Source organism: Bos javanicus, chromosome 28 (assembly GCF_032452875.1).
Source record: "Bos javanicus breed banteng chromosome 28, ARS-OSU_banteng_1.0, whole genome shotgun sequence".
NCBI lineage: Eukaryota > Metazoa > Chordata > Mammalia > Artiodactyla > Bovidae > Bos > Bos javanicus.
Genome location: NC_083895.1, coordinates 30,723,820 through 30,738,808, shown reverse-complemented (window position 1 = coordinate 30,738,808; position 14,989 = coordinate 30,723,820). Strand labels below are relative to the sequence as shown.

The 14,989-nt window shown below is 42.2% G+C and overlaps 4 protein-coding genes across 10 annotated transcripts in view; 3 read left to right on the top strand and 1 right to left on the bottom strand.

Moving 5' to 3' along the window:
- The window catches only part of CFAP70 (cilia and flagella associated protein 70), an 82,188-nt gene extending 81,181 nt beyond the window's left edge, over window positions 1-1,007 (top strand). For all 3 annotated transcript variants that reach the window (XM_061405316.1, XM_061405319.1, XM_061405318.1), the window contains one exon: window positions 679-1,007. In XM_061405316.1, the coding sequence (XP_061261300.1) occupies window positions 679-759 (81 nt within the window). In that variant the 3' untranslated portion in view covers window positions 760-1,007. The remainder of the gene's footprint in view (window positions 1-678) is intronic.
- A 1,424-nt stretch (window positions 1,008-2,431) lies between these two features.
- Window positions 2,432-4,166, top strand: MRPS16 (mitochondrial ribosomal protein S16). The gene is made up of 3 exons (XM_061405353.1): window positions 2,432-2,516; window positions 3,183-3,443; window positions 3,926-4,166. Exons 1-3 carry the CDS (start codon window positions 2,504-2,506, stop codon window positions 4,057-4,059), a joined length of 408 nt encoding a protein of 135 aa, XP_061261337.1. The 5' UTR covers window positions 2,432-2,503; the 3' UTR covers window positions 4,060-4,166.
- A 245-nt stretch (window positions 4,167-4,411) lies between these two features.
- On the top strand, window positions 4,412-14,437 carry DNAJC9 (DnaJ heat shock protein family (Hsp40) member C9). 3 transcript variants are annotated; one of them, XM_061405351.1, is made up of 5 exons: window positions 4,412-7,897; window positions 8,069-8,209; window positions 8,817-9,071; window positions 11,265-11,351; window positions 14,188-14,437. In XM_061405351.1, exons 1-5 carry the CDS (start codon window positions 7,718-7,720, stop codon window positions 14,257-14,259), a joined length of 735 nt encoding a protein of 244 aa, XP_061261335.1. In that variant the 5' UTR covers window positions 4,412-7,717; the 3' UTR covers window positions 14,260-14,437. The 3 variants fall into 3 exon arrangements, with proteins under 3 accessions (XP_061261335.1, XP_061261336.1, XP_061261334.1); XM_061405352.1 differs by having other exon boundaries at window positions 13,654-14,437; XM_061405350.1 differs by lacking the exon at window positions 14,188-14,437 and adding an exon at window positions 11,709-13,040.
- Window positions 13,932-14,989, bottom strand: part of FAM149B1 (family with sequence similarity 149 member B1) — a 49,989-nt gene continuing 48,931 nt past the window's right edge. For all 3 annotated transcript variants that reach the window (XM_061405328.1, XM_061405329.1, XM_061405330.1), the window contains one exon: window positions 13,932-14,287. In XM_061405328.1, coding sequence (XP_061261312.1) covers window positions 14,214-14,287 — 74 coding nt within the window. In that variant the 3' untranslated portion in view covers window positions 13,932-14,213. The remainder of the gene's footprint in view (window positions 14,288-14,989) is intronic.

Below are 14,989 nucleotides of genomic sequence, written 5' to 3'. Positions count from 1 at the left end.
CATGAAGTTCCCAGCCCTTACAGTTGCAAGACAGCCATTGTACCTCAAGCTATCACATGCATATTTCAAGTATAGTAAAGATCAAAGCAGGCAAAGGACAAAAGGGCCACACTAGCTATTTCACCTCCCTTTAAAGAGATGTGACTTTAGCTTATATTTCATTGATCACAATTGAAATTATTGCTAGCTGCAAGGGAAACTCTGTCGCTTTTTAGTTGCCTACATTGCTGCCCTGAAAAGAAATCAAGATTTTGTTAGTAAAAGAAGAGAGTGGATTTGTAGGCAACTAGATGTGTCCATTACACATTGAGATTTTAAAATTAAATTCAAATCTAATGATTTTGATTCCTATGTATTTTATTCCTGTCTCTCACCTGCCAAGAATATATTTGGGTATTAGGGTAAATTTTTTAAAAATAAACTTTTTTTTTTACACAAGAAAAATGCACAAATTGTGAGCATTCATACCATGTAAATTTTTGTAAAGTGGACACTTCCATGTAACCAGCACAGTGTTCTGAGGACTTTTTAATGGAGTTACCATGAAACAGAGAATATAGGAAGAGCCAATTCCAACCTGAGGAACTATGTTCTTAGCTGTGGCCCCACAAATAAGGAATCTCCACATAACTATGTCAGGGGTGACGTATGTGTTCTTCCCTTCTACCTCTTACACAGTTAAAACTGAAAGATGAGAATCTGCTTGCAGAGCTCCACATGGTTCAGGAGACGGTTGGCTTTGGAAATCCATCTTTCTGACATCCTTCTACCTGAAGAATTTTCTGCATAGGACGCTGAGCCCCTTTCTTTCCAAGAGAAATTAAACCCTGGATGTTTTACCAGAATAAAGACTGGGGATAAAGAAAGAAAGGATCATCAATATAACTGATACCCATTCATTTATTTCCATTGTTTTACTGAATGGCTATTGTTACTGGATGTTTCACTGTTTGACAGTTAACTGGATGGCAATAAAAAAAAAATCTAAATAAAAAACTCAGAATTCATCAGTTATGGTATGCTGAGATATACATAAGAATATAACTATTTGTGTGTGTGTGCATAAGTAAGGTATAGTATGTTCATTATTAGTTTCAGGCGAAAGCTTATCAGAATTACTCCTGTAGGAAGTCAACTGCTAAGATCTGTGACCAGGTTCACTTACTGGAACTTAGGAATTAAGGCATCATTTTCTAAGGTGGGTGGAAAGGAAGAATGCTGTGCTGGGTCACTGCATTAGGACAAAGAGCACATGAGTTGTGCCCAGATCTAACAGTGAACAGAGAAGCTGAATCGAGTGGTCTTTGCTTGCAGTATCTTCATGGATGTAAATCACAAGGGCTCCATGAAGGATCCATTACTCTCTAATAGATATAAAATTCCTCACAATTGAGGCCGTTATTCTAGGGCTAGAAATGACAAAGGAACCATACCTCACCCTTGTCCTCTTGGATCAGTGCACAGCAAAACCAAAAATAAAGGCTTCCTGTCTTTATTTTTTAAAGGAGGACACAGAGAATAAGAGGGACATGGAAAAACAGGAGGGGAAGTGAGAGGCACATTGGTAAACACAGGATAAAATCAACTCTACATTCATTTATAGTTCTTCTCTAGTCTCAGCCCTAATGCTACCTCCTTTATGAAGTCTTCCTGAGGAATTACTAGGTTCACCATCTCTTCTGCTCACCCCAAGACTGTGTACTGACCACCCCTAGTTACTCTGATGTAACCTCACCGTCTCTCCCCGCCGGCCCACAACCGCCTGCCCCTCCACCTCCCGCCACGACTGTCAGCTGCCTAGGGGCAAGGACAGCCCTCTTTCATCTTTGCGTTCTCTGGCACTGCGCCTAGGCCCTAACTGGTGCTCGGAAAACATTTGCTGGAAGGATGGATGGTGGCCTTCTCTGCTGGTCTCAAAGCGGTCTCAAAGAATCTGCCGCAATACGTAAGACCCGGGTTTGATTCCTGGGTCAGGAAGATCCCCTTGAGGAAGGAATGGCAACCCACTCCAGAATTCTTGCCTGGGAAATCCCATGGACCCAGGAGCCTGGTGGGCTACGATGCATAGGGTCGCAAAGAGTCGGACACGGCTGAGTGATTAACACTTTCACTTCACCCCTTTCCGGGATTCTCCCAGTATTCCTCCCTCGGGCAGAGACCCACAGAGCAGTGAGGGCCGGAGATCCCACCGGGCTCGGCTCGCAGAGCATTCTTCTGTACCGCTCCTTCTTCGTGGCAGTTAAGACCCCTTAAGGCTCTCCGTGTTGTGTTACGGAAGTGCAGGGACGGGACCGGAAGAGGCGGGGCGAGTGGACAATTCCGCCTCCGGTACCAAGGTGCCTGGGCTGGAGTGGCGGAGAGTTGAAGTCCGCGGTTCTTCAGCGTTGAGCCTTCTGGTGGGTTGTCCGCGCAGCCGGAGGCCGTAGAGCGGATTCGCTCCGGCTCCGAGAAGCTCCGAGGCGTCGCAACTGGCGCACAGGCCCCGGGGCCCGCCGGCTGCGCCATGGTCCAGCTCAGTGAGTGCTGGGGGCCTTGGGAGACCTTCCGGGCGGTCGTGGGGATAAGAGGGCGTGTGGACTGACTGGAGCTGCGCTCTCCTAGACGAGCTAGAGACAGTCCGTACCTGAAACTGCACACGTTTGATTCTGCCCTCAGTGGTTTTCTTGTTCGCTTTTAAAGTTTTCGCTGAACTCCTATGAGATAAATGGCGTTCATTTTATAGATGAGGCAGCTGGGCTTCAGCTTGTTCCAGAGACAGTAAATAGCAGGCCTGTGTTGAGTGCGTTGGGTATAGCTGGAGTGTTTAAGAGGAGTTTCACAAAGAAAGGGTTTCTGAGGCAGACTGACAAGAATTGGTTGAAAGGAAGGACATTTTGGGCTTCCCTGGTGGCTCAGAGGTAAAGAATCTGCCTGCAGTGCAGGAGACCCGGGTTCGATTTCTAGATCGGGAAGATACCCTGGTGGAGGGCACAGGCAACCCACTCCAATAGTCTGCCTAGAGAATCCCATGGACAGAGGAGCCTGGCTGGCTGCAGTCCATAGGGTCGTACAGAGTTGGACACGACTAAAGCGACTAAGCAGCAGCAGTAAGGACATTTCAGTGGATGAAGGGGGTTGTCTCATTTCATTTTCTGCATTTTGTGCACTCGATTCTTGTGTCTTAACCACTTATTTGTCTACAGCTACTGTCCTTTGCAAGGCCTACCGTGGAGGCCACTTAACCATCCGCCTTGCGCTCGGTGGCTGTACCAACAGGCCTTTCTACCGCATCGTGGCTGCTCACAACAAGTGTCCCAGGGATGGCCGTTTCGTAGAGCAGCTGGGCTCCTATGATCCAATGCCCAACAGTCATGGAGAGAAACTCGTTGCTCTCAACCTGGACCGGATCCGGCATTGGATTGGCTGTGGAGCCCACCTCTCAAAGCCTGTGGAAAAGCTTCTGGGTAACTCAGCTAAGCTTACCTCTTTGAGGGGATTTTAAATTGAAGTCATTTCCAAGATGATGAGAATTAAGAATGATTTTCACTATCTCCAGGCTAACAGGACTGGAGGGAGAACTGAAATTGATCTAGTTGCCCGTTGAAATCTGGAGATTCCTTTTGTAGAGACTTCATGAGACCTTTTGGATGACTGAGATTTTATGCTAAAAAAAAATGGGAATGGTGTGTCTTGCATGACTGTCAGTTGATCATTTTTTCAAGTAAGGAAAATAGTGTTAAGAAGTAGACAACATCCATTGTGACCTTGCAGTAAATGGAAGGAAGGGAGCTGGGGGAAGAGGTAAAAACATTTTGGCAAGTAAGGAATTTGTTTTGAATCTTTATCTTGGATCAAATCTCTGCTAGACTTCAATTAAGTGAAACTAAGTTCCCAGGTAACCATTAGTTTGTATTGTTATAATGAATGAAAATCCTGTTACTTTTAGGTCTTTCTGGCTTTTTCCCTCTGCACCCGATGGTGATCACAAATGCTGAGAGGCTGCGACGGAAACGGGCACAAGAAGTCCTCTTAGCGGCTCAGAAAACAGATACAGAGGCTACAGAAACAAAAGAGAACTGACTTCAGTGAACATAGCAGTGGAAACAAACTTGAAGTCCTCTTAAAATACTTGTGCAGAACACTTAGTTTTATTATTTAGAGGTCAATAAATGGAATTTTTTAAGTCATCCATGATCATCTGGCCTGATCTGAACAGAGCCCTGGGAGAAGTTTGATCTTGATCGACATAAAGCTGGGTATAGATACTAATTCTTCCAGCCTTCTTGAGGGGAAAGACAGTGGCTGTGGGGGAGGTTGGACTCTAGGTCCCCTGGGCAACTTTATAGCCTACTACCTTCCAAGATTTCCCTGTTTCAAAGTCCCCAACCAGCATGTCTGTGTCCTTTCCAAGTATTTCCTTCTTTAATCATTTATGGTCATCCCACCAACTCAAGAATACAATTACTTCACTTACTGTTTTTGTAATTGCAGATTTACATTGTCTTGTCAACACACAATTTCAAATTTACAAAGGTAGTTTGTTACATGCTTTTAGGCTCTAATAATCTACTTTTTAAAGAAAGAATAACTGGAAGAAAGTAAAGTACCTATGTACAACTTCCATGCAAGGTTATTGGTGAGAATTATAAGGTATCATGAAATTAGGTAGGATTGTCTCCAGTTTATCAGTGGGGAAGCTGAGGTTCAGAAGTAGAAACTCGGTCAAGGCCACACAGTTTTAGTATTGGGCAGAACAGTCAGACCCCAGTGTTCCTACCTGGAGAGCCCTTTCCAACATGTTATGTCTGTAGTGGGGGTAGTGAGTCAAGATAAAGGGCTTTTCAAAAGTCCACTTTAAAAGTCAATGACAAAATTAGGTTGAGGTATCATGGTTAATATAAATGACTGGTTGTGTCTCCCAAAAGCCTGTTATCTGTTCCACCATAACTGTAGCAGGGTTAGATGGCTTTAGTCGTCACACTGAATAATATAAATTTCATAATCTGGTGTAAAACTAAAATATGGGAGATTTATAGAGGAGATTCTAAAGCCCCATTGTTGTACCAACCTATTCTCAGTTTTGTATTCTGAGAATAATTGCCAGCCACCTCAAACTCAGGTCATCAAGGCTCTCTGAGTTGTCACTGGATGGCCTCCACTTGCTTTGGGGAGGATTTAAAGGCAGGACAGGCAGAGAGCAACTGACTTTATGGGAGTTTGATCTTGAAGGTAGGAAAAAGAAATGCTTTGAAAACCATTTCAAAGTTTAAAGGAGAACAGTCTACCCTGGAGAGTGAAGTCTTTGGAGAAACTTTAACTGGTAGAGTAGAGGAGAATGTTGGAGAAGGCAATGGCACCCCACTCCAGTACTCTTGCCTGGGAAGTCCCATGGACGGAGGAGCCTGATAGGCTGCAGTCCATGGGGTCACAAAGAGTTGGACGTGACTGAGCGACTTCACTTTCACTTTTCACTTTCATGCATTGGAGAAGGAAATGGCAACCCACTCCAGTGTTCTTGCCTGGAGAATCCCACGGACGGGGGAGCCTAGTGGGCTGCCCTCTGTGGGGTCGCACAGAGTCAGACATGACTGAAGGGACTTAGCAGCAGCAGCAGCAGCAGCAGAGGAAAATGTAATTCTGGAAAGTATTGACCAATGAAGGGAACTGATGTGAAATAGGTATTATTTTGAGCTGATGAATTTCTGCTAATTTGTGTATTCACTTTGTGCCCTGGTCTGTCTTGTCTTTAAGACACACATATGGAAACTTCTGTGTAAGCTCATCCTCTCCCTGATTTCCGAAGTTTCCTCTAGTCCTCTTGCTTTGGATTTCCAGGCCCAGATTTTTCACCAATTCTTGGATGATTGCATCTGTCTGTCTTGCTACCATCTCAAATCCAACAAGCTCAAACCCACGTCTGCACTTTAGAAAGCCTTTGTTGCTAAAGCTTATATTTTTATCAAGATGGGGGTTTGGATCATGTTATCTCCACCAAAGTGGAAGGTGATTCAGGAACTGGAAGGTGAATGGAAATGATTCTGTAATAAATGTCAAATCTAGAACTATCAATTAGAGAATTTTTAGAAGACTGGTATTTTGTGCTTTTTGTTTAATGTAGGTTTTTACAATTGCAGGGCTCAAGGGAAAGTCCCTGCCTAGCAGTCCCAACTTATTGTTCAGTCACTCAGTCATGTCCAACTCTTGACGACTTCATGGACTGTAGCATGCCTATTCTTCACTCTCTCCCAGAGTTTGCTCAAACTCATGTCTATTGAGTCAATGATGCCATCCAACCATCTCATCCTGTTGTCCCCTTCTCTTCATGCCCTCCGTCTTTCTCAGCATTGGGGTCTTTTCCAATTAGTCGGCTCTTCACATCAGGTGGTCAAATTATTGGTGCTTCAGCATCAGTCTTTCCAATGAATTTTCAGGGTTAATTTCCTTTAGGATTGACTGGTTTGATCACTGTGCTGTCCAAGGGACTCTGGAATCTTCTCCAGCACTACAGTTTGAAAGTATCAATTCTTCAGCACTTAGCTTTTTTAATACTGTCTAGGTTTGTCATAGCTTTTCTTCCAAGGAGCAAGCGTCTTTTAGTTGTATGGCTACAGTCACCATCTGCAGTGATTTTGGAGCCAAAGAAAAAGTCAGTCACTGTTTCTGTTTTTTCCCTATTTGCCATGAAGTGATGGGACTGGATGTCATATCTTGGTTTTTTGAACATTGAGTTTTAAGCCAGCTTTTTCACTCTTTCACCCTCATCAAGAGACTCTTTAGTTCTTCACCTTCTGCTATTAGGGTGTTGTTATCTACATATCTGAGGTTTTCGGTATTTCTCTCTGCAATCCTGATTCCAGCTTGTGATACATCCAGCCCAGCATTTCGCATGATTTACTCTGCATGTGAGTTAAATAAGGGTGACAATTTACAGTCTTGACTGACTCCTTTCCCAATTTGGAACCAGCCCATTGTTCCACGTCTGGTTCTAACTATTGCTTCTTGTAGTAGTGTAGTTAATCGCTCGGTTGTGTCTGACTCTGCCACCCCATGGACTGTAGCCTGCCAGGCCCCTCTGTTCAGTCCATGGAATTATCCAAGCAGGAATACAGGAGTGGGTTGCCATTCCTGTCTCCAGTGGATCTTCTCCACTGGGGTATCGAACCCAGGTCTCCATTGCAGGCCGATTCTTCACCGTCTGAGCTACAGGGAAGCCCATACAGGTTTCTCAGGAGGCAGGTAAGGTTGTCTGGTATTCCCATCTCTTTTAAGGATTTTCCACAATCTGTTGTGATCCCCAAATTTAAACCAAATGAGATTGCCAAATGCTGATGTTTCGCTGTTTTTTACTGGAAAAAAAGGCAAAAAGAAAGCAGCGCTAGGTTCAACCTAATATGAACCTTTACACTGTTGCATAAACTGAGCTGGGACATTGGGGAAAAGGTAGGGATGAGGTTTTCAGATTAAGGGGAGGACGTCCGGAGCTCAGAGAACTTGTGGAAGGAGATTGCGGTGATGGGAGACTCACCGCCTCAATCCTGGCAGTCCCGTTTGGCCACGCCCCCATCCCTCAACGGCCGTAAAGTGCGGCGGCGTGACCCCGCCTCTTCCGGCGCCTCTTGTGACGCTAGCGCCTCGGGCTTTTTGCGCGGGAAAAGGTAGGCGCTCTTGAGCTGTACTTAGTGTGGCTGGGTCAGGTGTTTTCGCTGAGCCCGCCGCCCCCGTCGCACCGCTGCCGACCATGGGGCTTCTGGAACTGTGCGAAGAACTATTCGGCACCGCCGACCTTTACCAAGTATTGGGCGTGCGGCGCGAGGCCTCAGACGGGGAGATCCGACGCGGCTATCACAAGGTGTCCCTGCAGGTGCACCCGGATCGGGTGGGCGAGGGCGACAAAGAAGACGCCACCCGCCGCTTCCAGGTGCGCTAGACTCTATCCACGGCCGCCCGGGCTTCCCTCCGTCTTATGACCGCCCTGCCTCTCCCGGGGTAGAGTGAGCCGAGCCCGGCCTGGCGTTTTCTAATCTTTATTTCTCGCGGCGCGGTTTCAGTGAGAGGCGGAAGGGTGATTTTAGTGTACTCTTTCCCGCAGATCCTTGGAAAGGTCTACTCCGTTCTGAGTGACAAAGAACAGAGAACATTATACGATGAACAGGGAACAGTGGACGAGGATTCTGATGTGCTCAGCCAAGACCGGGACTGGGAGGCCTATTGGAGATTACTCTTTAAAAAGGTAAAGAACTCAGGGGATTTTCTTAGGACCGTTCCCATTTCTCATTCAATAAACCTTTATTGAATGCCTCTAAGACCTTGCGTTTTGTGTTGTTAAGAATGAGGATTTTTTATTTGGTCTCTAAATATTAGAGAGACCCACTTCTTTGAAGAAGGGCAAATTTATCTAAGCGTTCTGTTGAACCATGTATATATGTGTGTTATAACACATGCACGTACATACATAGATGCACACACTTACTGAAATGGGCCTTTAACTCTTGGTGTAGAGTGTAGTGAAAGGGAGACATTACATTTTTTTATAATATATGCTTTATTTTACAAAGCCAGGTGTAAGCCCCAAGTATTTTTCTGGGTCTCTTCTCACCTTTGGAAACTTCACTTAAATTTTCCTGGTGTGTAGCTTAGCAATTCTGAAGATTGGACTAGGGAGAACTCTAGAAAATCTTTAGCGTAGAAAATTTGCTTCCTTGCAACAATTTCAACTCAAGCAGCTGTTGTATTTGGGGAGAAATATTTTGACACCTGAGTTAACTTTTTTCTTGTAGTCCGATTATTTAAAATTAACTTTGAATCAAAGTTACAGCATGTGTCTCTCATTTGTTCAGATATCTCTGGAAGACATTCAGGCTTTTGAGAAGACATACAAAGGTTCTGAAGAAGAGCTGACTGATATTAAACAGGCCTATCTGGACTTCAAGGGTGACATGGATCAGATTATGGAGTCTGTGCTGTGTGTGCAATACACAGAAGAACCCAGGATAAGGCACATTATTCAACAAGCCATTGATGCTGGAGAGGTCCCATCCTATAATGCCTTTGTCAAAGAATCGAAGCAGAAGATGAATGCAAGGAAAAGGAGGGTAAGATTTTGAATGCCATTTACTATTTATATCTTGACTACTTCCCAAAAGAATTTGAGGATATATATAACAACGAAAATATATATAAGACTGCTGAAATAAAGATAAGGCTTAACTTCTTTTCTGGTTGCCATCTAACTTAATGAGCTCACTAAGAGAAACTTTTTTTCCCTACTCTGTTGTGCTCAAAAGGATTTTACTTCGTGGATTAGATAATCAGTATCATTTGAAAGTAGCACTGAAATATTCTTCATATGGGCCAATTTTTTTAACCTTGCTGAGGCATTCTAAGGCAATAAAGTAACAGAATCCAGATACCTAGGCTCCACATTCTCACTTGGTTAAGGGGTGAGAAGGTGACAGAGACTGTAGGACTATGTCTTATTAATTCAAATTCCTGTATTCTTGCCCAGTTTTGATGGCAACCCATTCCAGTACTTTTGCCTGGAAAATCCCATGGAGGAGCCTGGTAGGCTCGTCCATGGCGTTGCAAAGAGTCGGAGATGACTGAGTGACTTCACTCACTTCGATTCTTGAGTTGGACCCAGAATATACATTCAAAAAACAAAAAAAAATGGGGAGATGGGGTGAGTGAAAAAAAAAAAACAACCAAAAACCAGTTTATTTTGATAATGATGTATTTCCAAACACCCTTTGAGGTACAGTTTTGTAGAGTATCAAGGATTGTGGTTTGTGTGTCCTTTTCACCCATATTAAACTGGGGAGTTGGTAAGGGGAAGGACGATGGCAAGGGAAAGGAGCTTAAGGACATCTGGGGTTCAGGAGGGAGCAGATTCAAGGTAACAAATACCTGTGCCTCTGGTCTTTAGGGGAAGACCGGACTGGTATTAAAGTCACTCTTGCCTCAGCCTGGCTTTCATAATGGGAACTTTAGGGAGAGCAGATAGTGTAAGACTGTAGCTTTTTGGTGGGTACTTTATTTGTATGGCTGAATTGGAGGTGGAGTTAGGTCTGTGGCTTTTATGTAAAAAGATGCAGGAAAAACCTGACAAGTGTGTTGAGAGAAGTGGAATGTGTATCAAGATCATCACTCTGGCTTATAGGCTACATCTGTCTAGATTTCAAGCTGACAGTTTAAGTTGGCAACTTTTTTTAGGTGAAACTGAGCACAGCTGTGTTCAGTAATAGCCTATTAGCTTGAGAAACTTCCCTAGAGTTTGGGGGGTGGAGTGGGGAATGGAATAGTTTTGACAAAGAGTTCTGCAAACTTAGAGAAAAAATAGTATTAAAAAAAATAAATTGATTTCAAGGACTGAAGTAGGCAGAGGAAACTCTTTATTAGAGTAACAAGGTCCTAACATATCATCATTCTCAGTATTAATAGTATTCATTGCTGTTTAGAAAATTCTCTGGGGACTGGGGCCTCTCATAGTCTTAGGTGTTGCCCTGGAGAATGAACTTACTAACCTTTCCCAAGGTATTCTTGTAGTAGTTTGGAATCAGTGCCCTAGTAAAATCTGGCAAGAGGAGGTGGGTTTGAAATCTGGTAAAGAAATGTTAAAACGGAATTTGTTAGAGTTTATCCTAACTACTTAGGGGAAATTTTAAACCAGGGTTGCACTCTTGGCTACCACAAGTCACATGTAGTAAATTTGGTTTCCAGAGGAGGAATCTGAGGTGCCTGTGTCCTGGCAACATTTGAGGGCATCCTTGGTTAAGTGACCTTTCTTAGCTCTTCTAGCATTTTGTTTTCCTTACTGTCCCCCTATGGTTTATGGAACCAAATGACCTGCTGCTGCTGCTGCTGCTAAGTCGCCTCAGTCATGTCTGACTCTGTGCGACCCCATAGAGGGCAGCCCACTAGGCTCCTCCGTCCCTGGGATTCTCCAGCCAAGAATACTGGAGTGGGTTGGCTGCCATTTCCTTCTCCAATGCAAGAAAGTGAAAAGTGAAAGTGAAGTTGCTCAGTCGTGCCCGACTCTTAGTGACCCCCATGGACTGCAGCCTACCAGGTTCCTCCATCCATGGGATTTTCCAGGCGAGAGTACTGGAGTGGGGTGCCATTGCCTTCTCCGACTAATTGGAAAAAGAGGATCTACTCCTTGATTTTATCTTTTTAATTTATATAATCCTCAAATTGAAATGGTCTTAACAGATTTACTTTTGGGAAAGAGGGTGTATTTTTAGTATTTGCTAGGTTGGCATTGTATCTCACACGAGTTTCTGTTTTAGGCTCAGGAAGAGGCTAAAGAAGCAGAAATGAGCAGGAAGGAGTTGGGGCTTGATGAAGGAGTGGATAACTTGAAAGTAGCCATTCAGGTAAACTGTCAGGTTGTCTGTGAAGCTTACCGCCATTTCTTCCAATTTCTGCTTCTTACTGCTAATATTTCTTTGGAGTTTATATAGTATTGTAGGCATTTTGTTTTCATCTTTTAAGACATTCAGGTACCATACAGTCATCCTTTTAAAATGTACAATTCAGTGGTATAATTCAGTGGTTTTTTAGTATATTATTGATCAGGTTTTACAATCATCAGCACTATCTAATTCCAGAACATCTTCATCACTCTAAACACTAGCAGTCACTCCCTATTCTCCCTTTCAGCAACTGCTGAATACTTTATTTCTGTGGACAGTCTTGAGTTTTGAAAGCTTGTGTTTTAACTTCTTAAACAGAGCAGACAAAAGGATCGGCAAAAGGAAATGGACAATTTTCTGGCTCAGATGGAAGCAAAGTACTGCAAACCTTCCAAACGAGGAGGGAAAAAAACGACTCTCAAGAAAGAAAAGAAATAATGGAATATTCTCTTCAAAAGTCCATAGGTGTTAACTGATGCCTTTGTAGGCAAGGTACAGTCAAGATTTGAAGACAGAAGTCAACTCAACTCTTGAGAAAAGTTGTCTTTCAAGCCTAAATTATTTGGATCAACTATCTAAACCAAGTAGACTCTCTCAGCCTGGTCTTAGTTTATCCTAGAAATAGGCTGACATTCTGTGAGGTCCTCCTCTGAAGGCATTGGTGGTGATCACCGAGGGAGCGGGAGGGGAATGCTTCCCGAGAGCACTCTTCTCTGCGTCTCCTGTATGAGGAACTCTCTACCATGCAGATCTGTCCCTACCACTTTTAGCAGTTGTTATTTTGCCACGTAGGAGTGAGCTTCAGGGTATTCAGTGGTGTGTGTTTTTTAGGACATGTGCTCTACCTAGCCTTCGACACTTGCTGGGCATCTGTTTTCCAAATACTTGCCAGTTTGCTTTCAGTCTTAATGTTCTTGCCTAGGTCCTCTCTTTTTTTTTTCCTCCTCAACCAAGTTTGGCACTCTTTGCTTGAGGTGTATAGGAGAAACAGGTGTTCAGATTACTTCAAGCACTTTTGTAAGAATTGTACAAGATTAAATAATCAAGTGAAAGATGACTGTTAAGTTCCCAGGGCTTTTTAAGTGATCCCAATATGATCATTTAAAAGATGATTTATTAAATATATGAATGGTGCCTAGGATAAAGGAGAGAAGAAAAGTAGTTCTAGCCAGCATTGTAGCAGATAGTCTGGTTTAAGTTCCATAAAGAGATGCTGTAATCCTCTGTAACTGCTGAATGTCCTTAGAGTCAGGTTACTGAGCTTGTCAGAACTTGTTTCCTCATCTATAAAAAGGTGAGGCTAAATGACTTGTTAACTCTGACCTTGAAAGGCAAGCTGTCTTGATCCAGTGGTTTGTTATCATGTACTTATGGTATTGATTTGTGAGAATAGTACAGAGATTTTCATTTATATTTAGTAGAATTGGTAGGAGTTCATTAGAATATATGAAAATTTTTTAGAGACTGTTCAACTTAAAATCTCTGATTTGTAAGCTAATATATTCAATACCATATGCATAAAACAAGCCTCCTGTTACTGAGATTCATGTACATAATTTATCTGAGGTAAGCGTAAGACATGTTTTCAGTTTGTGATTACAAATAGGTTAAAAAATACTCTTAATTGTATTAAAAATACAGTTTAATGCAGGTTGTCTGCTGTATCTGTCTTCATATGATAGTATTAGAACACTTTGAAACAATAAAATTATCCCAATTGATGATCATTTGAATTTATCAACTCTGAAGATTAATAGAAGATCTAAAACCAATATGATCATCAGAATTAAAATTCAACGAAATTAAATAAGTTTAAGCCATAGTTAAAACCATTGCTGCATTCATGAGTGCACTTGGGAAAGGTCCATGTGAAAATCAGAAGAATATCAAATCAGAAAATCACAAGAATGTCAAAGTTCTCTTCCTTTGCTCTAGTATATGTTTATACTAGACAGAACAGCAGGGTTTCAGGAATTTTAAGAAGTTGTGTCTTGCTGGCTCACTAACAGATTCTATAAATTTTTAAATTGCTTTTCTTAGACCTGCAGGAGAAAATCTAGCAAGGCAGGTGTGATATTTGGGGCAGCAGGGGTTTGAGGGGGTGGGTAGGAAATGACCACCAAAGTACTTTGAGAAGAAAACAAGTGTAACCTGATGTCAGGCAGCTGTTGTAAGGCTGAATTGTCCTACCTGGGGGAAAAAAAACATTCATTATTTATTACATGGATTACTTTATACCAGTGCTCAACATTTATGTTTTTAGTTATTCATCCCTGCCATATATATCTGCCTATGGATTTGGACATCTAAGAGAAAAATTTAGGAATCACATCTGTTTTTTAAGGAACTGTCTCCTAAAAATGACTTAAAAGTGAGTACACCTCTCCAGAAATTAACACAATAATGTTAAAATAAATTAACACAAGTAATTAAGCCAATAATAATGTTATCAAATGATTTGCTACATTTTGTGTACACGTAGTCTGATAGAATGCTGTAGTAATTGAACTGATCATTGTTAACAGACAACATGAGCAGTGATTTGGAGGAAATTATTCATTTGTTACATCTTTGGCTACAAACTTTACTGTCCAGTGAAGTGATTAACTTATGCTGAACAGAAGACAGTAACTGGAGATAGAAACAGTACCCATGTAATCTTTGGCTGATACTGTTCTCAGTCTGTTGTACCAAAATAATTCACAAAGATGGTTTCAGGTTGTCTCTTGTATACAAGGTCTGCATCATGAGATGACTGAACATTGGTTTGTGAAATCTTCCCATGTGTTCCCTGCAGCCCGAAGCAAGTTCTCCTCATTCGTGCTATGGTCCCTGCCTGGTTCTAGAGATTGGTCCACTTCTGTTTTGAGATTTTGTAGATCCATGTAACTGAGGACCTGAGAGACAAAGATAACATCGTAGAGTAACATGAATAGACATTCTAGATTTGATCGTCTTGAGCTCCTATGTACAGACTTTTTTTGCTCCAGTTATTAGACTTTAAATTTGGAGACTGTGACTAAGTAGTAAAGTTTATATTTACTAAAGCAGTGAAAATCGTGTTTGCATATTTTATCATGTAAAAACAAACAAAATCTATGTAAGATGTGATGTAGTAACCTAATTTTAGAAAATAGTCACTAATTGAAAAGGAATAAAATGTGTTTCACTTAGCTAAACATTATACTAGTTATACTTGACCATCAGCATGGCCAGATGTAGTAACTGTAGCTCAGAGGCAGTAGTGCTTCCCTGAGGACTGATCCAAGAACAGAATCTGCTGACGGCATAGACTACTAAATGTTGCTGCTAGGAACCTGAACTAAGAGAATTCACTTGAACTACAGAGATGATTTCAGGCAGATTACTTTTTAACATACTTGCTAATTAATCTGATTATTAACAGGAAACATTTCAACTGCCTGGTAATTCTAAATTTCACCTATAACATAAGGAAAAAATGACCCTGATGGTGAGAAGACCATTATAGGAAGAATTAAGATGTTCTTAAATTTCCTCCTATCACTCCTATGAAAATAGAAACTATAGAATATAACTTAGAAGACAAAAAAGTTAATGGGATGGAATCAGACTCCTCA

Excerpts from the sequence above, each read along its gene's own strand:
- MRPS16 (XM_061405353.1), top strand. Across the intron at positions 3,444-3,925 it reads GCCTGTGGAAAAGCTTCTGG|GTCTTTCTGGCTTTTTCCCT; the intron begins GTAACTCAGCTA and ends TGTTACTTTTAG.
- DNAJC9 (XM_061405350.1), top strand. The coding sequence starts at position 7,718 with ATGGGGCTTCTGGAACTGTGCGAAGAACTATTCGGCACCGCCGACCTT. Across the intron at positions 8,210-8,816 it reads GGAGATTACTCTTTAAAAAG|ATATCTCTGGAAGACATTCA; the intron begins GTAAAGAACTCA and ends TCATTTGTTCAG. Across the intron at positions 9,072-11,264 it reads TGAATGCAAGGAAAAGGAGG|GCTCAGGAAGAGGCTAAAGA; the intron begins GTAAGATTTTGA and ends TTTCTGTTTTAG.